This window comes from Parasteatoda tepidariorum, chromosome 3 (genome assembly GCF_043381705.1).
Source record: "Parasteatoda tepidariorum isolate YZ-2023 chromosome 3, CAS_Ptep_4.0, whole genome shotgun sequence".
Lineage (NCBI taxonomy): Eukaryota > Metazoa > Arthropoda > Arachnida > Araneae > Theridiidae > Parasteatoda > Parasteatoda tepidariorum.
Window position 1 is genome coordinate 72,135,506 of NC_092206.1, and position 24,327 is coordinate 72,159,832.

The 24,327-nt window shown below is 29.8% G+C and overlaps 1 protein-coding gene across 1 annotated transcript in view; it reads left to right on the forward strand.

Annotated features, from left to right (window-relative positions):
• The first annotated feature begins 14,682 nt into the window (after positions 1–14,682).
• Positions 14,683–24,327, forward strand: part of LOC107437591 (uncharacterized) — a 12,766-nt gene continuing 3,121 nt past the window's right edge. Inside the window, exons 1-2 of the mRNA XM_071179225.1 lie at positions 14,683–16,498; positions 20,790–22,428. Coding sequence (XP_071035326.1) covers positions 14,771–16,498; positions 20,790–22,379 — 3,318 coding nt within the window. The 5' untranslated portion in view covers positions 14,683–14,770 and the 3' untranslated portion in view covers positions 22,380–22,428. The remainder of the gene's footprint in view (positions 16,499–20,789; positions 22,429–24,327) is intronic.

Sequence of the window (24,327 nt, forward strand, 5' to 3'; positions counted from 1 at the left end):
GCAGGAACTGGACTATCGCATTGATGTATGCCGTGTGACCAAGGGTTCACACATAGAACACCTGTAATGTATAGTTTCGGAATAACTACTTGAATAGTTTCAGAATAATTTCATATGTTTCTTTTTTTCATATTCGTCTTCTTTTTTTTATTATAACGCTTCGAAACCCCGGAGAGAATTATGAATAACCCTGTATACAGTTTCAACAGCTCAATCTATAGGAAATTTGAAGTATTTAATATAAATTCAACATTTTGCTTTTCCCTTAATATCTCTGGTAGTAATTGTGCGAATCTAAAACTATTTGAATTTAATTTATAAAACTAGATTACCCAAATATAGTTTTAAGCAATAATTATATTTTTAAAAGTTACATATTATTTTATCCCTCGCGTATTGATAGAAGAAATTATGCTGCATATGTAGACTTGACGTTACTAGTATAAAAAACGGCTTAAAGGAGTCTTGTGTCATTGAAAATGCGTCGTAGTTTTTGGTACCTTAAGAATTCTGAAAATTGGTTGCAGAACTGATTCCCAAAGCTAAAAAAAATTTAAATAGAGAAAGCAAAGTTAACATTAATAATAAATAGCTTTCCAAATTACCCATAATAGTCCTAATTCATGTAACTAGTGGACTGCGCCCCCTGATCGCTAACGCTCGTCAACCCCCGAAAATTGCTACGCAATCTTATATGGTTTGCTTCGCAAACCAAGATCGCTTCACTCGCTACTAACCTAGGTACATTGCAAATGCACAAAATTCTAAGAATTCAAAACAATCATTCAAATCCATATAAAAACTTTTTTTAAAAAAAAAAATTACATCTTTTTAGTAAATACTAACTCATTAAAATAAATTTGAATTCAAATAAATAACATGTAATTCGTTAAACCTATTAGAAATGTGCTATAGTATAATTCGTGATATAAATCAAAAATCGTCAAATAAATTCGCAATTTATAAATTCGTGAAAAAAAGCGCTTTCGACAAAATACTAAAATAGAGATCCATCGACAAAGACTACTCACTCCTGCCTAGCTTAATAGTATGAGATTGCCGTAGCTGATGCTCTCTGGTTATTTCAGTTTCCGTTTTTAAAAGCGCTATATGTTGAGCCACCTCAGTCATTTTTAGCGTCATTTTTAGCGGCAATCATTGGTCGATTCGCTGTGTAAGAGAAATCGTAACGTAAGCAAAGCAAAGCAAACGTTGCAACCGGCGGAAAAGAAATACAGCCAAAATTTGGGAGCCACGTAAGAGAATTATATATATTAGATATTAGTTTTTTTTTACCAGTAACCAGTTCTTTTTTAAATCGCCAAAAATAATAATGAAAGATAACTTCTATAAAGATTGCGTTTATTTCCTGTTTCTGGCTTAAATTAGAAACGAGTATTCTCATTCAAAAATTTGTCTCATGTTGCACCAAAATCCTTGTTATTTTTGCATCAAAATTGACAACACTTCAGTCATACGTAGATAGCTGTAGTAGATATCTCAGTGACTGAGCCTAAGTCATTTTTTATGCAATCAGGTTTGTCGCAGGAAGAGCGTCTGGAAATTGTTACTTTTTGAAAACCAAGACAAATTCTTCCGGTCTTATTATTTTACACAACCTAAATGACGTAGAATGCGACATCCAATGGAACATAAAATCAATATGATTTAATCAATTTGACAACAACTATATTTGGTTCACATTTGGTAACATTTCGCTATTTGGTAACAACTTTAACAGTTCAGAAGTTCCCAAACAAGTTACATATCACAAATAACTATTTACTTAAAAATGTTACCAAAACACATAAAATACTGAGATTTCATACTTTCGCTACATTGTTGAGAGATGAATTGAATTTACCACATATGCAGATTTTTTTTATATTTTTATCTATTTATTAATAATTTATGGCTCTCTTTTTCATTCACTGCTCGTCTTCTGTATCACTTAACTCTAAAGGAAGAACTAAACAATAGTTATTTATAGATATTACATCTTTGGGATATAAGACCTTTCCTTAAGGAATTTCAATATGTTTTTCGAACTTCTATTGCTCTTTGTTTATTTTTTATTCCTCTTGCCCTCTTCTTAAAGCCCATTTTTAATCTAAAAAAGACAGATTTTCCAACATATAAAATTTAACATAAAAAACAATTTTGTCTTTGGGCGTGTTGCAGACATCTAGAGGAAAAAAATCAATATGGTTGATGAAAATGGTCAGAAACTCAGTTTTGGCAAAAAATATGGCTACATTTGGGAGAAAAAAAATCAAAGGTTTCAAACGCAATTACATAGCACAAAAAATTCTCTTAACAATGTTACCAAAATATTTAAAATAGTGAGACCAAAAACTCTCGTTTCATTGTTAAAATATGAGTTGAATTAACAAGTTGAGTTGACAAACAACAATTTACTTAATACTACCAAATTTCTTAAAATATTGAAACTCTGGTTTTCGTCATTGTTGGAAGATAAGCAGAATTGACTAGTTGAGTTGACGAACACCAATCTGCTTCAAAATATAACCCAAAACACTTAAAGTATTAAGACTCCGGGCTTTTGTTGTATTGTTAAAAGATGAGTTGAATTGACAAGTTGAGATGACAAGCAAAAATTTACTTAAAAGTGCTACCAAAACTCTTAAAATATTGAAATACCGGCCTTCGTTACATTGTTGAAAGATGAGTTGATTAACCATACTTGTAGACTCTTCTTATATTTTTACCAATTTATCAAAATTTCTTTGGTTCTTTGTTTCATTTCCAGTACGTTTCTGTACTTCTTAACTCTCTAGGAAGAATTGAAAGAATAGTTCTCAATTTATGTAGAAACGATTGTTAGAGTACAGCTTTCCGCAAGCGATCTTAAAATGTCTTTTTTCTTTTTCTTTCGTTATGGCCCCACTTTTTTTAAAAAATTCCTTATTAAATAGAAAATTAAGGCAGATTTATCAGCCAATTTTAATACTTAACGTATAAAACAATACTGTCTTTGTGGTGCTACATGTCTCCAACAGAAGAGAAAATCAATGTGATTGGTGGGAGCCGCGATGGCTCAGGGGATAGCGCGTTCGCCTTCCAATGAGGGGAACCGGGGTTCGAACCCGGCAATAGCTGGTCGATGCGAACTCCGCATCCTGTCTACCACAGTGCTGAAATGAAATATCCTCAGTGGTAGACGGATCATGGGTTAGAGTCCCCTTGCCGTTAGGCTAACCGTGGGAGATTCTCGTGGTCTTCCTCTCCATGTAGCGGGTTAGTTCCATCAAAAAGTCCTCCACGAAGGCGTATTTCTCCCAATACTTGATCCGGGAGTTCCCTTGTCTTCTTGATTGGGTTCGAAATTGGGTTCAAACCCAAAAAATTGGGTTGGCTGTTCAACGACGGTGATAAAATGTGATTGGTGGATACGATCAGAAACTTAGATTTGGTGAAATATTTGGTGATCGTTGAAAAAAATACCAAATAAGTTTAAAGCCGAATTACATAGCACAATTTGCTTAACATTACTAAAACACTTAAAATGTTGAAACTTAATTGATGGAAGTTGAATTGAATTGATAAGTTGAGATGACAAACAAAAATATTTACGCAAAAGTGTTACTAAATCGCTTAAGATATCGAGACACTGGACTTTTGCTATATTGTTGAGAGATGAGTTGAATTAATCATAACTGTAGATTCTTCTTATATTTTTGCCAATTTTTCAAATATTCCAGATTCTTTCTTTCATTCCCCGCACGTCTTCAGCATCACTTAACTCTAAAGGAAGAACTGAAAGAATAGTTTTTAATAGATATAGAAACGAAGTGTAGGTTACAAGACCTTTCCTCAGGGGATCTCAAAAAGTCTTTCGAGGCTGATCTTTTTTTTTCTCTTTAAAAAGAAGAACTTTCCTCCGAAAGAACAATCACTGTTCGAAAAGGTTTAAAGATAAATGATTGTTCGAACGTGGATATTCCTTCTTTTTCTAAATATTGTCAGCTTTCTGAAGAAGTAGGCATGAATTAAAAGAATAGCGAGCAGTTTTATAATGAAAATGAAAGAAGGGTGGAAAAGAACAAAAAAAAAATTCAAAAGGGGTCGTGGAAGGAAGATAGAAGAAAAGTTTTCTAAAAGTGAAGCGAAAAAGATCTTGAGCATCAAGTCGTTCTTAGGCATCGTTGGATCAGGAGGAGAAGGATGAATGATCATCCAATCTCGCCCCCCTTAGGGATGACTCGGGACTACACCGAAAATTTCTCATCTTCCTCTCTTAAGCTTTTCTTCTTTTCTTTCATTTCGGTTTTTTTTTCTTTTCCAAATAAAGAAAAAAGTTGAATAAAAGGCGGAGAAAAAGGAGAAGGAAAAGCGGTTTTTATAAATATTTTTCTGAGTATGGTGCCATTCATTTCTTTTTAAATAAAGGGGGGATTTCGGGGTGCAGATAACAAACAAATAGCTTGGGGGAGTTAAAGGGGGGTGATGAAAGCTCTTTGATTGATATGCAAATGAGCAGGGTCTGGGTTGTGCTCTGGAGCATAACCTACTGTAACCGAAGCATTTTCTTTTCTGATTTTTCATTCTTATCGAAAAAGAACAGGGCTAAAAAATAGAAGGAAATAATTTTTCAACATAATTTTTTTTCTTCTTTCCCCTATAAATATAAGATTTAAAAGAAGTAACATTAGAGTGGTTTAATGTTTTTGCGTAAACAATACAAGTATTTTAATGAAGGAAGAATGTTTACAAATCTGTCAAATAATAATTAAACTGCGTTGTAAGTTAATTGTTTAGTTGTTATATTGTTATAATTGGAATTCAATTTCCATGCCCTCATTTCTCAACATTTTGCTAAACAGATAAGAAAGCAAACAAACAAGCAAAAAATTTAAATAAGAACCTTCTCTTGCATAATTTTAAAATGTGTTGATTCAAAGATAATATAGTGAGAGAAATAAATATTGTTTGTTAACCAATGAAATATTAATTAAAATAATTAATTGTTTTAATTAAAATAACTAATCGTTATATATATATGGGTGATTCTCACGAAACATGAAATTCACTGTCCTTTGCTTCAAGATCTAATACTATAATACTAAAATAACTTTTTTTTTAAAAAAATTAATAAATAGCATTGCTGTTAGCATTTTAAAATGACTTTGCACTAGCATTGACTGTTTTGTATACTTAAAAAATTTAATTGAATATCAAAATGTCATTTTCCTGGCATGTCCCAAACAATATTTCCAATAATAACTAGCTTCAAAACTTCCCATACATTTTTCAAAATCTAATTTTTTTTATCTTATCCTATGTAAGCATTTCTAGAATATACGCAGAGGGTATTGTTTACTAAAACTTCGTTTAAAATAATTTTTTCTGTCAATAATTTGTTTGTCCCATGAAAATCTGTCATTTTCCTGGCTACTTTTATTTAGTGATTTATAACCAAAATAGATAGCGCCAGGAATCAATATCTTATGTTAATAGATTGATTAGATACCCTCCTATCTGAACATGTCTTGTTGCATGAATAAAGAACCAATTTTCTGGCTCAAAATCTATTTCAAATATTTTTTCAATGTGAGTAGGTTTTTATGCTGTCATTTTCCTGGCTTCTTGAAATCATGAATAACAAAAACTACATAGATTTATCTGAGTTATTTTGAGAAATACTGTTGTTTTCTGCAGAATATAGACGTCTTCGGCCAAAATATTAAATTAAAGTAAAGTTATGTGCTATAAAATGGCGAATTTGTCATTATTCTGGCTGTCATTTTCCTGGATTATAAATGCCAGGTCATTGAGGTGTTACCAGAAATTCTTTTTAACTGCTAATACTGTAAAGAGGGAAAGCAAATATTAACCTCATACCAAGTTTATGTATGATTTTAATATGCTTGCATGTAATCAAAGTTATTTATTTATTTAATGATTGATTATTATACACAATTTTATGCTGCAGATATCAGCAGCAAAAATTTTTTGGTTTCCTTCTACAGTGAATAAAAAGAATTAATTTAAGCAATTTATGGTTCATCTAACATAAAGGCTTNCCTTCTACAGTGGATAAAAAGAATTAATTTAAGCTATTTATGGTCCATCTAACATAAAGGCTTAAGTTGAGTTTCATACTATTAACTTAAAATGACTGTTTTTTAAACTTCTAAGGTAATATGTCATTTTCCTGGAATTCAAGATTTGGTGAATTTCTATTTTTTTTTTTCTCGAGCAAATGTCAATAAACTGCACTGCTGTCTGTAAGATATTAATAAGTGTAGCTTGGTCCGAAGTGTAGTAGTAGAAATTTCAGAAATTTAATAAATGTAGTAGTAGAAATTTCTTGGTCCGAGTTGTCATGTTTCGTGAGAATCACCCATATAAATATCTATCATAAAAAACTTATAAAAAATAATCGAAATTTTCTAAACGAAATGTTGAGCAGTAGTAATGGCAGCTAGATGCATTAAACGTGAAATTACATGTTTGTGTAGGGTCTAAATGTTAACAGAAAGAAAAATTAGGAGCAAAAAAGTTTTCGCCTTGGCTTGAAAAGTTAAATAAAACTGATTGACTATCAAAAGTACTTTTTAATTATCAATAAACTGGTCATATGAATGTAAAGACTGATTTTAACTTTTATGTTGTCTTTTAGTTCTTGAACCACACTATCAAGCTGAATTATTTTTTTAAACTTTATTTTTTGATTTAAAATGAATTGTTTATTGCTTTAGATCTGTGTATTCTCCTAACATTTATATTTGTTACAACTTCCTTACACAGGCGTAATGCGAGGATGCATACTTTTTGTTTTTACAAAACAGTTCGTTTATTTTAAATCTTATACATGCATTTACAAATAAATATTGTTCTTCTTCTTCGTCAGCACTACAGCCTAGTGCAGACCAAGGCTTTCTCAATTAGCTGCCTCCAGGCAGGGTGACTTTGAGTTAGATTTTTCCACCTGTTTATTCCCAACAATTTTAAGTCCTTCCCAACACTGTTCAACCATCTTGTAGCTGGTCGCCCTCTTCTTCTAATTCCTTCAATTTTCGAAAAAGTAAGTTTTTTAACTACGTCCGAATCTTCACGCCGAAAAACGTACGCCAGCCATCTTATCCTGTAGGCCTTAATAACCCTTAAAATATTAGGTGATCTACCTTTAATGTATATCTCATGATTATATACAAAAAATAAATATGTCTAAATACCTAAAATTTAAAATAAGGAACAGTTTTCTATAAACAAAAATTGTTCCTCCTCTCACGCTACGCCTATGTTCAATGCATTAAAAAATTTTCAACAGCGCTAAAAAAATACCTGTGGGGTGATACTTAATACTTATGGGATACTTACTGTCGAATACAGAAAATACTGATCCTTAATATTCATACCATAAACCACAATATAATGAAAATGTACAAAAATCTTAATAAGCTAATAAAATAAACTGTGTCTCCGTTAAAGTTCAACCGTAGTATCGAGTAATTAATTTTTAAAAGTTCGGTAATATGGTTCAACATAAGTTTTATTAAAGTTGCAGCAAATTTAAGCAATGCTATGGTTAAATATGCTCCGAATAAACAAATATTTTGTGGAAGACAAGCAAAAAATTACTTAGTTTTAACTTCTTCAGCCAACTAAACTCCTGAAATAGATTAAATTCGATGCCCATTTCATTCCGAAAAAATTGAATAGAAAAAAAGAACGACTGAATGTTTAACAATTTAATACTTCTTAAACTTTAGAAACTTAAAAATGAAAGAAATCTGATTTCGAAATGAAAAAGGGAAGAAATAGAAAGAAAAGATCTCTTCAATTGATGACATGTTACCAAAAGACAGGAAGAGAGAAACAGACCGGGCGTTTCTTCCCGCTTTTTTGTTTCGTTCTTTCTCAGCGTGGATCATTTGATATGTCTGTCTGCTTATTCGATGAAGATGAAAAGAAAGAAATCATCGATAGTAACATTGCGATATCAAAATTCCATGTCCTGGCAACTCAGGAAGTAGAGACCGTTGCATCATGCAAATTTACGCAAATCTCCGAGGATTCGAATTTGAATAATTTTCTAAGCTTTCATTCTATGAAGGCTGAAACCCATTCAAAAATATCGTCTGCGTAGTCTTTAAATAAAATTAAATACACAAAATAAGTTAGGGAATTATTTTATTGAGATTTACCATTTATTTACCAAATTAATTTTATTGCAATGATCTGAGCGTAGCATGCATGGAGAATATTGTAGCATATTTACGTTTAAACTAAGTTTCTATTTTACTAGTTTCTATTTTAAGCTTTGCTACATATTGGCCATATTAATTTCCTTGCAAGTATCTGAGCATGACATTCACGAAGAATGAGGTAGCACATTCACATTTAAATTTTAATAAATTCTAAATAAGTTAGAGAATTATTTTATCGAGCTTTATCATTTATTTGCCAAATTAATTTCATTACCATGATTTGAGCATGACATTCATGACGATTAAGGTAGCATATTTACGTTTAAACTAAGTTGCTATATACTAAGCGTTACCATTTATTTTCCCATTTCATTTCATTCTTAATGATAGCATAATTTTTGATAGTTACAGAAATAGCTTCTTAAAAAATATCATATTTATTACGTTCATAATTCGTAATGAAACAAATAATGAAATAAATAGTTAATTTTTCCGACAAAACTACAGAAGAAAATTGTTGTTGACATAAACTGATAGCAACATCAAACCCAAATTTCCCCTCAGCTTATAGATGCGTAACGCATCAAATTCCAAAACCCCCACGTCTCCAGATATGATAACTACATATGGTATGTACATGGATTATCACTTATAGTTGATTTCCATTTGTGGAATGAATTATTGATAAATGCTTATTTCATTTTGATTGTAGACATGATATGAAGATGATTGTTTATGCGCTTTCAATAATATTTTTTAAATATTTGGAACGCTTTTAAATCCATGTTAATGAGTTAATGAGTAAGAAGTTAAAGATAGAATGAAAATAGTTAATGCGCAAAATCAATCAATGCCTTAGCTGACGTTGTTTCTTAAGTTTATGTAGAATAATTAGAGTAAAATAAAAAAAATCAGTTGCTTTAAAATATAGCAAAAATAACTCCATAAAAAGGACGCTATATCGCGGAAGAAACTTTTCTTGCTTACAATCTGCTGAAAGTTAAAAAAAAAAAAAATTATTATCGTTATGGAGAAAATCTGTTTGTATCCATAAGTATGCCAAGCTCCGATCGCAAGCGTATACAAATATAGCTAACTCCGGAATTGACGTTGCACAGCCTTCTTTTTGTTTGCTATTTGAAATCGTAAGAAACGAGGAAATCAAAACTTATTGAATAAAATCTATTGCTTTTTCCCCTTAAAATTGGAGAATTGTCTCATTTAAATTTTAATGGTATTATTTTTTTAAAAATGAATCAGAAAATATTTGAAATAAATAAAAATTTCTATTCCTTGCACAGAAAACATTTCTTGCAGACGATTTTCTCCTACAGTGAAATAAAAGTAAAAATTCTTTATACCGCATTTGATTTTTTAGGGACACGTCAGTATAAGAAGCGCCATTTCTAGAGGTCCAATCAAATCCAATGTTCTTACAACGTCATATAGTTGTTATTTTTTCAAAAATGAATGTTCTCCTTATTTATCGAAATATATCACCAGTTCTAGGATTCCAGTAAGACTACTAAACTATAACTTTTTTTTAAATAATTCTATGATGTATATCGTAAAAGATGGCCAAAATTAAATTTCTGTCTGGTGATATTAACTTATAAAAGCTTTTATATTGTTTTGAAAGCATATTTGTATATTTTGTTATCTAAATAAAACTGAACTGCATGCAGTCGCTGATGATTACTTTTCTTGCAACGGAGTAAAATTCTACTTCCATTGGTATTTTAAAATATAAAGTTTAGAAAAAAGGTTAATTTAGATAAACCTAGAGTAAACCACGAAGTTTCAAAGGATAAAAATAGGCTTTCAAAATATCAAAAAGCAAATACATTATTGCAGAATTACTTCCCCGCCGCGGAATCTTGATCATAATCCAGTCGTAATTTCTTTTCATTTTGATATTTCGAAAAAAATGTTCCCACCATTTGAAACTTCTCGGTTTTCTCTATGTTTATCTCAATTCACTATTTCTCTAAACCTTAAATTTAAAATTACATATACACTATAAAAATTCCGAAAAAAATTATGACCTATAGTACCAATACTTTGGGTGCTTCATCCGCAAAATCAATCGTACAGTAAAATGTTATACCGAACTTTGCACAGAAATATTTATTCAATTAAAGTGATTCAGTGATATTACTGTAATTATAACTGTAAAAAGAACGGTGTTTCAGATTTTTTATCCCATAACATGTTCCAGTAGAAATAGATTTTACGGTAAAAAGTACCGGCAACCTGAGTGCCGGTACTTTTTATCGTAATTTGATCAGGAATTTCTTACAGTGCCAATTGAAAAATTAAGTATGAAAATTATGTATGAAAATTTTTTTAAGCTTTTTTTTTCTATAATCTTTTACGGTCTTAAACATAAATAAGAAGTCTTTAAGAACGTTTTTGATGCACTTTATGTTGCTATAAGCTTAAGTTCAAAATAAAGTATGTTATGGAGAGTTTGTGTACTAAAGAGATTTGCTAAATTAGATTGTTTAACTAGATTATTTTTATCGAACCCCGCTATATAAAGTTAGATAGCGTAAGGGTTATCTTTGGTCTAGAAATAATGTTTAAAGGAAATGATATGCTGTTTGTCACGTACAGTTGGCTGCACCAACAAAATTAAATTTCATTTCCAAGTAAATTACAAATGAAGTTCTTGGAGATGGAAAGAAATTATGATTTTTTTCTCAAAATCAGCCTAAAAGTTCTTGCTGATACATCGATAGTGACTGACAACATGATTTAGTGGATGACATCACGATTTCCCCCCTCCTAAACTCAAGATTTTAAGTTGATAGAAAATAGTTGCAGTGGCTTCACATTTATTATGCTTTTGATAAAAATACCAAGTTTTAATTCTTTTTCCACCAAGCAGCATAATTATAAAATTATATTTTATTAAATAAATAATTCTAATTCCAAGAAACATAAGTGGTGAGATATCGTTTAAAAACATACAAATTTGAAATAAGAGCCGACATATTTCAAGTGCTTTTTCAAATCACTATAGTTTTTTACTCATTTTCGTCTAACAAGTCTTGAAAATGGGCGCCTACTTTTGAGCAGGTGAAGCATGTCGATTGTTATTTCCAATTTGAAATGAATAAAATTTTTAATCAGCCATATTTTACCACGTTTATATAAACTTGCCTTCGTGTATGTCTGTCCGGGTGGAATTTTGTTATCGATTTTAAACTAACTTCCCGACTAGCTACAAACTTCAAATTTAGCACACAGTTCAGAATTGGATGACAATGCATGAAAATGAAGAGAAAAAAGGCATGCAAAGTAAAATAAAATTAAAATTTAAAAAAAAAATTACTTTCGAGATTGTCTTTTGTTGTCGATTCCATTATTTCAAATTATTACGTGTCAGGTGAAAAGATTTTTGTTGTCGGAGTATTTTTATTGGCTGAAAAATCACGTGGTAGGATCCAGTTTTTCCTCATTCATTTCCAGATTGTTTTGGTTGTCATCAGCATAAAACTAATGAAAGTCGTAAAGGTATTGTTTTTCTATAAAGATTTTTGTATCCCTAATTTAAAATAAAAGTTCTATTACTTTAGTAGTGGTCTTGTAGTAGTCTTGACTACTCTTGACTAAGAAAAATAATCTAAATAAAAATATATATTTTTAAAAACCACGTTTTTTGTAGTGAAGAATAATAATTAAAAAATAATAATTTTTTAAAAATATAAAATAAAAATTAAAAAATAAAAAAATCATAGTTTAAAATAAAAAAATTCAAAATAAAAAGTAATATTTTTAAAAACCACGTTTTAGTAGTGGAGAATAATAATTAAGAAAAAAATTGAAAAACGAAAAACGTGGGGCGCATGAAATACATAACAGTACATATACACATACATATACACATTTTCTTACTCATACACATGCACAGCCACATATACATCCACATACATATGCATATACAAAAGCATATTCCACATCCACATTCAGATACAATTACAATTACTGATATACATACACATATTCTCAAGAGCACTCATACACACACTAATATAACATTACTGTTATGTATTTCATGCACCCCGCGTTTTTCGTTTTTCAATTTTTTTCTTAATTATTATTCTCCACTACTAAAACGTGGTTTTTAAAAATATTACTTTTTATTTTGAATTTATTGTTAAATTTACCAAAAGTCCATATCAAAGCACTAGGGTAAAAATTGCAGAATTTTTCATTGTTCCCATAGATTTATAAACCATACGGTACATTTTACCATATTCTGGTAGTTTTGATCATTTTTTTTTCTCAGTGCATGAATTCGATTGTTACAGGTTTTGATTTATGTTACAGTGATTAAAGACAAATTATTAGAGGGGGTAATTATTATCAGTATTAAATTAAGTTTTTTTTAAAGTTAAATTGAAAAGTATTTAATTTTCAGGAATGATTCTAAAATTTCATTTTTGGTAGGTAAATTTTTAAAAGTGTGAATATTGAACAAATTAAAAAATATTAAGTTAAGTATTGTAAAACTAAAAAATATATGCGTGAAATGTATGTAGGATTCACTAAATCTACATTTTTCGTAATTTTAATGAACAAATAAGCATATTTTTTAACATTCAATCCATTTTCTTGGTCAGCTTATTAAGATTTCGGAATATGTATGTGATTCATAAGCCGAAGTCATTCATAGGGAAGGTTTTTATGTAGATTCTGGTAAACTAAAACGTCATACTTCATCGGTTTTCGTCCAAGGCTGTCCAGTCAGTATACTCCATCTAGATCTACTAGATGCTATATTTCTCCACCTGTTAACACTCAAGTCCCTTAACCACTTTTCTACTCTATCTAACCATCTTGTTTTAGGTCTTCCTCTTTTTCTTTTTCCCTCTGATGTTCGAAAGATTATTTTATTAATAGGATTTTCACCTCTATATCTAAATACATTTTCTTACCATCTTGTTTGAAAAATCTTGATCGTATTTACTATGTTAGGTTCTTATAATTTTGATTGTAATTCATGGTTTTAACTAATTCTTCAGGTTCTGTTCATTTCATATATTCATTTTGCTTTATTTTCTGTCTCAAATTAACGTTTAAAATTAACTTTAGGGCAATTTTGGAAAACTTAATATTTTTTAATCAAACTAAAAAGTAATTAGGAAATATGTGATCGAAATGACAAACTTTTTATCGACAAAAAAATTTTTTTTTTCTTCGGGGGGTTACGGAATATTAGTCATTTTATAAGATTGACTTTTTACTTACATGATCAAAAACCAGTAATTGTAATAGTTATTTTTCTTTAAATTTGAGCAACCTACTATAAGACTAATAAGTGCAACGGAGTATAGCCCTTGCTTACTTCAATTGCAGACAACTAGTGGTGCCCAAAAATAGACAATAATTTTTAACTTATCATCAAATCAGTGGAAATTCTCCTGGTTTAGCAACCACTTAAATGCTATAAATTTTGACCCGATACATAACTTGACTCCATATGTGTTTTAGCTATTTAATTACGTGGTGATCAGAAATACTCCATGATAAAAATTTATATACCATTTTAGTAATTTTGAAAGGATTCAACGAAATAATGATTTTTGTCACAAATAAATGATTTTCGTCACATATTAGTTGTAAAACAATTTTGTTTCCACTTTGTATTTTTTTCAAAGCAGAATTGGTTGAAAAGAAAATTATTTAAAAATTATATATTTCGGATCATTTATATTATTATAGTTATTTGTTACAAATTGGTAAAAAAAGTATGAAACTAATCAAAATTTAAAAAAATACCATATCGAATTTCATAATCAAAAAGTGGCATGCATAAATAATTATATAAACAGTTTTTGCCAATTATATAATTCTAAGTAAAAAATTTCTTTAAAATTATCTAAAAACACTGTTAGTTATTATATCAAGTAACCTGAATCTGTGTATTTGAAATTTTGTTGCAAATTTTAATAATTAAAATTTTATGTTATGAATTAAAATTTAAAGCAAAATTTCTATTCATAAACTATTTCTATTTATGTTCGATTTAGAAACTACCAAAGGTTTAGCATTGTTAAAATCTGTATTGAAAAATCGTTATTTATAAATTACCGATTGCCTATAATAATATTATATACTATGATTACCTACTAATATATGTTATAATAGTAAATATTATGTAATAAATAATGTTTAATAAATATTATATGATAGATATTGTAAAATAAATATGATATAATAAATATTACATAATAAATATTATTTAATAAATATTATGTAATAAATATTATGTAATAAATATTATATAATAAATATTATATAATAAATATTATGCATCGAAATACTTATTTTTAAAATAGGATAAAATGCGTAAGAGTAAAAATAGTTATTTCCAATAGCTAATTTTTAACCAAATAATGATTCATATCCTTACAATCTTATCTTAGGTAATGGAGTAAACTTGTCCGGGGAATCGTGCGATTGTGAATATAATTCTATTTGGTCAGTTTTTATCTCATTTGTAAAAGGGACTGATAAAGTTTCACTGTGGTAAAATTTAGTTACTACCCCAGTCTGTTCCCAAAACTTATCGGCAAGAGCTTCTGAAAATGGGCTATTCTCGAGGAAAAGGCGTGTTTTTAGGCCTCATAGGAGGCTTTCTACTAATTTTGTCTCTGATTGTTTTAATAGCTTTTCCAGCAATCTATAGAACCCAACTGGCGAAGCAAACCACCTTAGTAAAAAATACCGTGCTTTACGATATGTGGAAAGATTTACCTTTACCTATCTACCAGAAGCTTTACTTTTATAACATTACTAATCACGATAAATTTGTTAAATATGGCTGGCCACTAGAGGTAGAACAAGTTGGACCTTATACCTACAAAAGCAAATGGGTTAAAGAAGATCTGGAATGGCAGAACGGAACTGTATCTTACAAGGAACGTAAATCATTCTATTTTGATCCAGAACATTCAGAAGGAACTGAAAACGACACTATTTACACTCTCAATGGTCCACTAATATTTGCCAGCTCCTTTCTTCAGGACAAGGGAAAGTATACTCAAGAAGCTGCAGATTATGCTTTTAGAGTTTTTTTCCAAGAGCAACTGGTGATTAAAAAGGCTATACATGAGATTGCTTTTGGAGGTTATAAAGATTCGATATTGTGGTGGGGGAAACTATTTCAGAAAATGCCTTTCGAAAAGGGAATTTTTTCTTGGTTGTATAAAAGGAACGATACAGACGATGGGGAATTCACTGTTTATACTGGTCAATATAATCATTCGAAACTGAATTTCATCAAGACCTGGAACGGATCTTCTGAACTATCATACTGGGAGGAAGGCAGCAAGTGCAACAAGATCGAAGGCACCAATGCAGAAGTTGGACCACCAGTTAGAGAAAATCAGACTACTTACACTTTTTTCCAACCGATATTTTGCCGGTCCATGACATTCGATTATGTAGGAAGTCGACATCACAGGGGTATCGAATCCAAGAGATTCAAAAACTCTGCAAAGGTGTTTGCAAATGCAAAGGACAATCCAGATAATTACTGCTTTGACGAAAGTTACAAACTAAACCAGACATCATCGCCTATTCCTTCTGGCGTATTCAATATAAGTTCTTGTCAATTTAATGCACCAGTGTTGCTCTCATTCCCTCATTTCTATTTAGCTGATGATTCCTATTTGGACAAGGTTAATGGACTCAATCCTAATGCCTCTTTGCACGAGTCTTACATAGATGTTGAGCCGGTAACAGGAGCTTCAGTTTCTCTAGCCATGAGATTTCAAGTAAACGCTTATATAAACCAAAACCAGTACCTCAGTCAATTTCATAATGTTACTTCAGGAGTTTATCCCATATTTTGGATGGAAATGCTAGCTGAAATTGATGATGATATGGCGAAATCTATGCATTTTCAACTAAAGGAGTTGAAGCAACTTGCTTATTCAATTCTTGGTGCATTGATAGTGATAGCCAGCTTCGTGTTCGTATTTGGACTGTATATAATACACTGCCAAAATGAGGTCGATGCTGAAGAGACGAAGTCACTTTTAGAAAAGGGCAGACAGAATTCTTATTCATCAACTTATTGTCGTGACAATTTTAATTCATCGGACGGCACTTTTGAAATTCCAAGAGGAGCAACAACAAATAGTACATCAATCATCAGTTCAGGCGAAAAACGTGTTAAAGATCTCTATCAAGTCTTACCAGACAATGCTAGAGAAATATTAAAAATGAGTCCCGAGAAACCTGACACAACGAGTACTGCTGATCCGAAAAAGACGGAAACAATTCACACTTATCTCGACAGAGCTGTCGTTCCTTAAGCTATCAGTTATTCAAAAGGTAAGCATTAACTATTTATTAAATTTTCTAATGATTAATTGAATATTATGCATAGATCACATATTAACTCTTAACGGACATTCATTCATTTAGATCAACGTTTCCCAATCTTTTTTGGCTATGAAATCCTAAACGATCGACCGTCTTTCGGCGAAACTCCATTCTTTTTAAATAAAGTATATAAAAACATTTATAATCACTAAAAGACTACTTTATTTTTACTAATAACGGGAACAATTTTTTTATTATCGTTTTATCATTAACAATCTTAAATTAGGTTTTCAGATCCAACAATTGAATTTGCATACCTAGACCTGTTTCTAGTTTTGTTGAGAATATATTTCTGGTGTATAAGCTGAAAATGAAACAAATAAGCTAACTTATGGTTTTCGTTGAAATGAAAGTTAAAAAGAAATGCTTATAAATGTTTAAAATGGTTCCCAAGGAAATATCTTTCTCTATTAAGTAACTTAGTTATTTCAATTTGATTTAAAAAGCGCGAAGGAAAATACTAATGCAATTTTCATATACGTACGTCTTATTCTTAATTTATTCTAGATATTGTTATTAGAAAAAAATAAATAAATAAATTTGAAAAAAATTCATTTAAAAAAAATAAATTTGCTAATTCTTCTTTCATAGGCATTTTGCTTCAAATAATTTCGTAAAGATAATTAAGCGATTAAATAAATGATGGAATATTAATTGGAATTTAAATGCAGGTTTTAAAAATCATTGCTAGCTTAAAAAAAGTTCTGACAGGTGGAATTTTTTAAACTCTTCCGCAGAACCCTAGGGTTTCAGAGCATTTGGAAACCTCTGACTTAGGGTATTGTAACTACATTTTTTAAATTCTCTACGTGGCTGCAAATCTATTGCATGTTCTATAATGACTGCTCTTAATTCATTTTTTTAAAATACTTGTCAAAAATGAAGTCAAAAAATTGCATTACAACATTAATATTTGCATTAGAGGAAATAAAATGCTGTCGAAATCTAGCGAATCACTGTTATGAAAGGTGGGATGAAAACCAATTTGATTGCTTGATCGAACTTGAATGTATTTCTTATAATTTTTTTTGCAATTCTTCTCTATTTTTTCCTACAATCTAACAGGTTTCGTGTTTTCAGTTCTGCCAAACTCAGCAGTGATTCGCTAGATTTTGATAGTGTTTTTGTTTTTTCTCTCTTAACCATGAACTTACGACCACTAATGTGATACTTTTTTGACATAATTTGTTTATTTTTTGACGCATTAGGAAAATATTGATGTCGATCGTTGAAAAACGATTCTCTCGAAACTTAATAGATTGAAATACTTGTCTCACAATTATTATAAAGCGCAACTATATTTTATAAACTGAGATAAAAGATAAGATAAAGCGAGGATTATCGAAGACTTTTTTTATTGATTATTTGCAAATAAAAATAAATTTTTGAGGAATCACACTTTTTATTACTCTAATTGAAGTAATATTAAATGTTATGTTAGAAAATATTATATTCATAGAAATTTTAATGCTAGCCATTTACGGAAATCGCTCTTTTTTCTATTATGTTTATGATTCGACTCACATGAAAGCTCTTTATTTATTAATTTTTTTCGGTTTACAGTTGTCTAAGAAGTAAGAATTTGCTAAAAAGTATAGAAATAGTGTTATCCTGTTTTTTTGAAATGCTAATCATGCGCAATCATATAATGCGCAAGACAGAAATTCAACAATTTTCTTACATATTTATTAAAAAGAAAATAAATTACACGAGGAAATTTTGGTGAATTTTTTGATTGTAATATTTTTTTCTATGACATTGCTTAATTATCCTTATTTTTTCAATATTCATTGCTTTACCTTTTCTTTTTAAAAATAATGTTGACACAAATTTTGCTTCTTATTTGTTTTTTTTTTCCTCTCAATATTTTCTTTATTTTTATTCATTTCTGTTTAAGAAACGTTCTGATAAAAATCCATTTATTTTTTTTTTATTTTTATCTGTCATTATTTCCTTATTTTTATTTATTTTATTTACTTCGGATAATTTTTTTTATCACTCATTGCGAATTATTTTAAGTGTTTGGATAGCTTTTTATTAAAGATAGTTGCTTGAAATTTCTTTATTTATTTTTTATTAGTTACTTTTTATTATCTTTATTTTATTTTTTTATAATCCATTTTTTTTAACAAAGAGATATTTTAAGTTATAGTGTTCATATTTCAAGATTATCTAGGAACTGAAATATACAATACACATTTTTTTGAAGAATTGTTCTTTGATATTCTCGATTGGTTTCATATAATTTGATTTTTATATTTTATTCCTTTACTTTAATTATAATTGTGTCCTTACTTTAATTAGATTTTTAATCCTTTATTTAATTATCTTTATTTTATTTTTTCATTATTTATGGTTTAACTAAAAGGTATTTCATGGTAATCATTGNGGGATAAAATTAATCTTATTATAAATTGTTATGTTTTTTATTTGTATCATGTTATTGGAAAATAAAATTTTTAATTAAAACGAAACAATTTGAATTTGTTTCCAGAATAATAAACCTACAATAATAACTGCTACAACCAAAATAATAATTGCTACAACTAATCTTATCAATACAATTTATGTAATCTTATCGTTATAATCTTACTACTTAATTAAAATCGTTATAATACAATCGTTACAACTATATACAATCGTATCGTTTCAATACAATCGTATATATACAATCGTTTGTATTATAACAATCGTTATAATACAAACCAGGTCTAGAGACCATCTGGTGTATTACCTTCTATTATACTTGCCAAATTATAACCCGACTGTCTTCCCGCAGATTTGTTCCAGATATGCATCGAGCTCACAAGCTCATAACTTTCATACCAATTCATAACTTTTTTTAAAACATTTGATTGTGCAATATTTTATGTTTTGAAGAAATCAAGGAGAGAAAAAAACAGTTTGTTTATCTGAAATATTTAATGCTCTGCTGTTAGGCATGTGAATAAATTTAATGCTCTACATCTACATTACTATAAACTTAAATAAAGTGAGTGTAAATCTGGTTAATTTATTTTAACTAAAAATTGATTTAAAAAGTTTTTTTATGTTTAATTTTTTCATGTATTTGTAATTTGTAATTATAATGTTAATTCGAATTAACTTTTTTAACTCTTGTATATCCGACAACTTATAATTTAAGGAATTCGAAAAAAATATCTGTGCGGTTTTGCGAAGATGAAAAAATAAAATAAATATGAAACATGTAAAGAAGCATGTTTAATCAAATACGATTAAATATAATCCTCTTCTTCTAGATTACCAAAAAAATAATAACTATAATTATCCATTCTAACCAGCTTAATTTTAATATTTAAGCTGATTGTTTTCAGTTTATTTATCTTAAAAGTTTTATTATGTTTTGCTGAGTAAAAATAATATATTAGTTAACGTAACGATTTACTTTAATGTCAATTGCCGTTAATTTTTATCTAAGTATACAAATCAAGTGCATGTTACTAATTGTAAATTAGTATTTTGTTTTCATTAGCACAACCCAATCTGCTCTACTGCTTGAACAGGTTGATACAACCCAAAGCCTTTTTTAAATTAACTTTAAACTGAATAATTTTCAGAGACAAAAAAAATCTATAAAGACATATAAAAACTAATAATCTACAAATTAAATTTTTTTCCCTATAAAATGAAATAAATTGTGAAACTAGAAACTGAAACTATAATTATGTATTAAAACTGAGCTGAGGAGCACCACTTTAGCTACTTATGGAACAAATTATAAAAATAAATATAATCTATAATTTGGTTCGAATTATGCCGATCTGTGATCATTTAGAAAATCGTACTTTATCAGTGTTTTTTTTCCAAGCATTAAGAAAAAAACTTTCATATTTAATTATTATCTAGTACTTTTATTCATTGATTTATTTTATAAGAAGATGTTGAAATTGTTTATTTTTTTAGTCAATAAATAAAAATATAAAGGGTGTTCTCTTTCATTTTCATTTTAACTATCGCATGTTTTTAACTGCTATTTTATTTTAATTTATGACTGCAGTAAAGAAAATGTAATAGGCGAGAGAAAACTATGCACAAAACATATCTTATCAATTTAACGGGTGATTTTTTTAAACTTTTATTGTTATCTTTTCTCCTCGTGATTCATAATCGCCACTTTTACAGCAGATAATAGTCATAACCAAAGCAAAACATGAAATATTCTTTTCGTGAACTGCCTGATCGGGTGAAGGATAAAAAAAAATGGCTAAAAAGTGCATGTCACCTAAAGCTGCTAAATGGATGATAGGAATTGCTTCTGTCTTCTTTGTTCTCTCGATTGCAATCTTGAGTATTTTTCCTACAATTTACAAGCAGATGCTGGCAAAAACTGTAGCACTATCTGATGGTTCTTTAGGAGCAAAGACATGGGAAGACATTCCACTTCCTATTAATGAGAATATTTATTTCTTCAATATCACAAATGGCGACGCTTTCTTAAACAAAGACGAACCTTTAAACGTCACTGAAGTTGGCCCCTACGTTTATAAGGGTAAATGGATTAAGCACAATCCTAAATGGCATCCTAATGGCACCGTTTCCTTCCGGGAAACTAGGGTATGGCACTTCCAGCCAGAAATGTCTGCAGGAAGTCTAGATGATGTCATCACTACTTTGAATGGCCCCATGATCATTGGTGCCCATATGCTGAAGGACTGGAACATTTTCTGGAGAATATTCTATTCCATTGCTATGAAATTCGAATCGGAAAGCGTGATAATTCAAAGAAAGGTACGAGAACTTACATATGAAGGCTATGAAGATCCCATCATCAAGTATGCTCCAGTGCTGAAGCCCAACATCCCATTTAAAGATGGGATATTTATGTGGCTTTATGATAAAAATGATACCGATGATGGCGAATTTACAGTCTTCACTGGTGTGGATGACGCATCGCGTACGAATGTCATCACATCCTGGAATGGGAATGAAAAATTAAACTTTTGGAAAGGGGGCAGCTGCAATGATATCAATGGTACCAACGTTGAGATGGGTCCACCTTTGCCTGATACACCAGAGTCTTATACGTTTTTCCAATCCATCTTCTGCAGATCAATCACTTACGATTATATTGGTGACACCAGCTCATGGGGAGTGCCTTTGAAAAGATTCGAACCAACTGCAATGGTGTTTGGCAATAGTACAGAAAATCCTGATAACGCTTGCTACGAAGTCAACGGAGAGCGTGCATCTGGTGTCTTAGATGTTGGTCCATGCCAGTTTGATGCACCAGCCTTACTTTCATATCCCCATTTTCACATGGCTGATCCCTCTTACGTGAAAGCTATTAACGGTTTGAGCCCGAAATTAGACGCTCATGGCTCTTATCTGGAAGTCGAACCAATTTCTGGTTTTACCATGAATATTTCAATTAAATTTCAAATGAATATCCAGATGGAACGAGTGCGAGGTGTGCTGCAGTTCGACAATGTGCCTGAAGGAATATTTCCTGTCTTTTGGGTTGATATTAATATTCATTTAAGCGAAGATTGGGCAGACTTTTTTAAAGGTCAGTTAAACAACCCCAAGTATATCGTTTACAGCGTTTGTGGCTTTTTGCTTTTAGCATCATTGGTTCTAATAATCTGTGGTGCCGTTATTATTACTCGCTCTCAGAAGGACGATGAAGATCCTCTTTTGAATATCCAGGAAGAAAAAAAGGAAGAACTGGAAAAAAGGAAGAATACCAGTGAAATATCCTCAAGTTATGGTGGTATGGCAGGTGATCAGGGGGAACAGTATGATGGGGACTCTTTAAAGCAAACAGATTCACATGCAGCAAGGTGATTGCTTTATCGATGAAGATAGAATTTTAGTATCAGGGCTTTCATATTTGGTAAGTATGTGTTGATTTGTATAATCTTTTGCTGTTTTCATAACCAGAGAGATTTCAATTGGAGCAGAAAGTCGTAGTAAACAAAAAAATCATCAGAAATCGTAGCATTTAAAAAAATCGTACTATTTAAGCCTTTTTTTTTACAAAGTCACAGCAACTTTTCCGATTTCATTTCATTGCATCTGTATTTCTTTCTAATTCGAATACTTCCAATTATTATAAATGTTTTGCCATTTTCTCTCTTATCCAGAAATCTGTAAGAAGTAGATATGTTTTTCAGCTTTTTAAATGCAATTTTTCGAAAAAGTTCAAATTATTTTTTTACTTTGTTTCGACAAGTTAAAGTTATGTAAAGGATATGTAATAAGAAAACAAAAAAATTTTTGCATTCGGTTCATCTAAAAGTTCATAATTTAATATTCACGAAAACAGGAATAAAATAAGTTTAAAAACTTTTAGGGGAAAATAGAGTTCAGTTTCGAATAATAAATTATGGATAATTTAGTTTATTAAGTATCATACATTAGAATAATAATAACAATAGGAAGAAACTAAGAAGTATCTCATTTTAAGCGAACTTAGAACGAAAAAAATAACTTTATTTTTGCCAGTCAGTACTGAACGAAAGTCGTACGGAACATTCTTTTCATAACACATGGGCGGTAAGGAATTTCGCAGGTGATAGAATTTTATCTGCGTTTATAGTCTGACAAAGTCAGCTCAAAAAACATTTAATTTTCAAATCCTTAAAATATTTATTTTTTATGTCTCATTTAGCTTGCTAATGGAAAGTCATAAGACTTTCCCTTGGCTTTTAAATGATCAAATATTTTACTTGCATCATTTAGAAAACAATATCAACTTGCTTTTGCAGCAATCACAGTGCTCCAGCTTAACCTCTTGCTTACGCCTGGTGCAACAAGTGGACCACATGTAATGGTTTAACAAGGAACACCGTAAGCAAAGGGTTATTATAAGCTAAAGTTTAGACAATCTAGTTATTCGGAAACCGGTTGAAATTTTGATTGAAGATAAATTATATTTGTCAAAAAAAATTTCCTGCAGCGATCAGTAATCTATTGTAACTTGAACGCAAAGTTTCAGTTAGAAACTAAAAACTCGGGAAATGGTAAAAATTAATCAGACAATGGTCAAAATTTCGATTGACGGTGAATTTTAATTTGCAATAATGAGACTGTACATTCTGTCTGTAATGGTCAGAGAACCGCTGACAACAACTTCAGTTAAAATTTAATCACTTTTGCTGGTTGAAAAGTGATCATAATTTCACGCAAAAGGAAAAGTACATAGCTTAAATACCTATTTAAATTTTTAATTATTTATTTTAATAATGAAATGAAAATATAATTGTAAAGTAAGCAAAGTTTATTAAAAACTATATAATTTAAACTGAAAAAAAAATCCGAAATTTGAACGTAATCGGTCGAATAGTTTTTGATATGTGAAAATTGAAAAAATACTTCTTAAAATTTTGTTGCTTAGAAACTATACGGCTGATTTCACTTAAATTTTAAATTGGTTTATTAATTAAAAAGAAATTTAGGTTTGTATGTGCTACAATTCTAAAATGTTTTGTCTTTTCATAGATAAAATAATAAAATTCTGATAAACAATTTAAATAAAAATATATTTTTTTGCAAGAAATTGCCTTTGTATCAACAAGTTTTAAAATTGTGTGCAATTTTTCTTATTTTTTCAAATAGCAATTGAGATATGGTGAAATATACACAAAAGGAAAGTAACAAATCAGAGCACAAATTTACGATCATTTTCATGGCCAACTTTTAGGACCATATATCCCAGGTTGTGGCTTACCCCATAACTTTATGGACATGAGTCTAACTCTATTGAGAAATATATAAATTTAACAATGCTAAT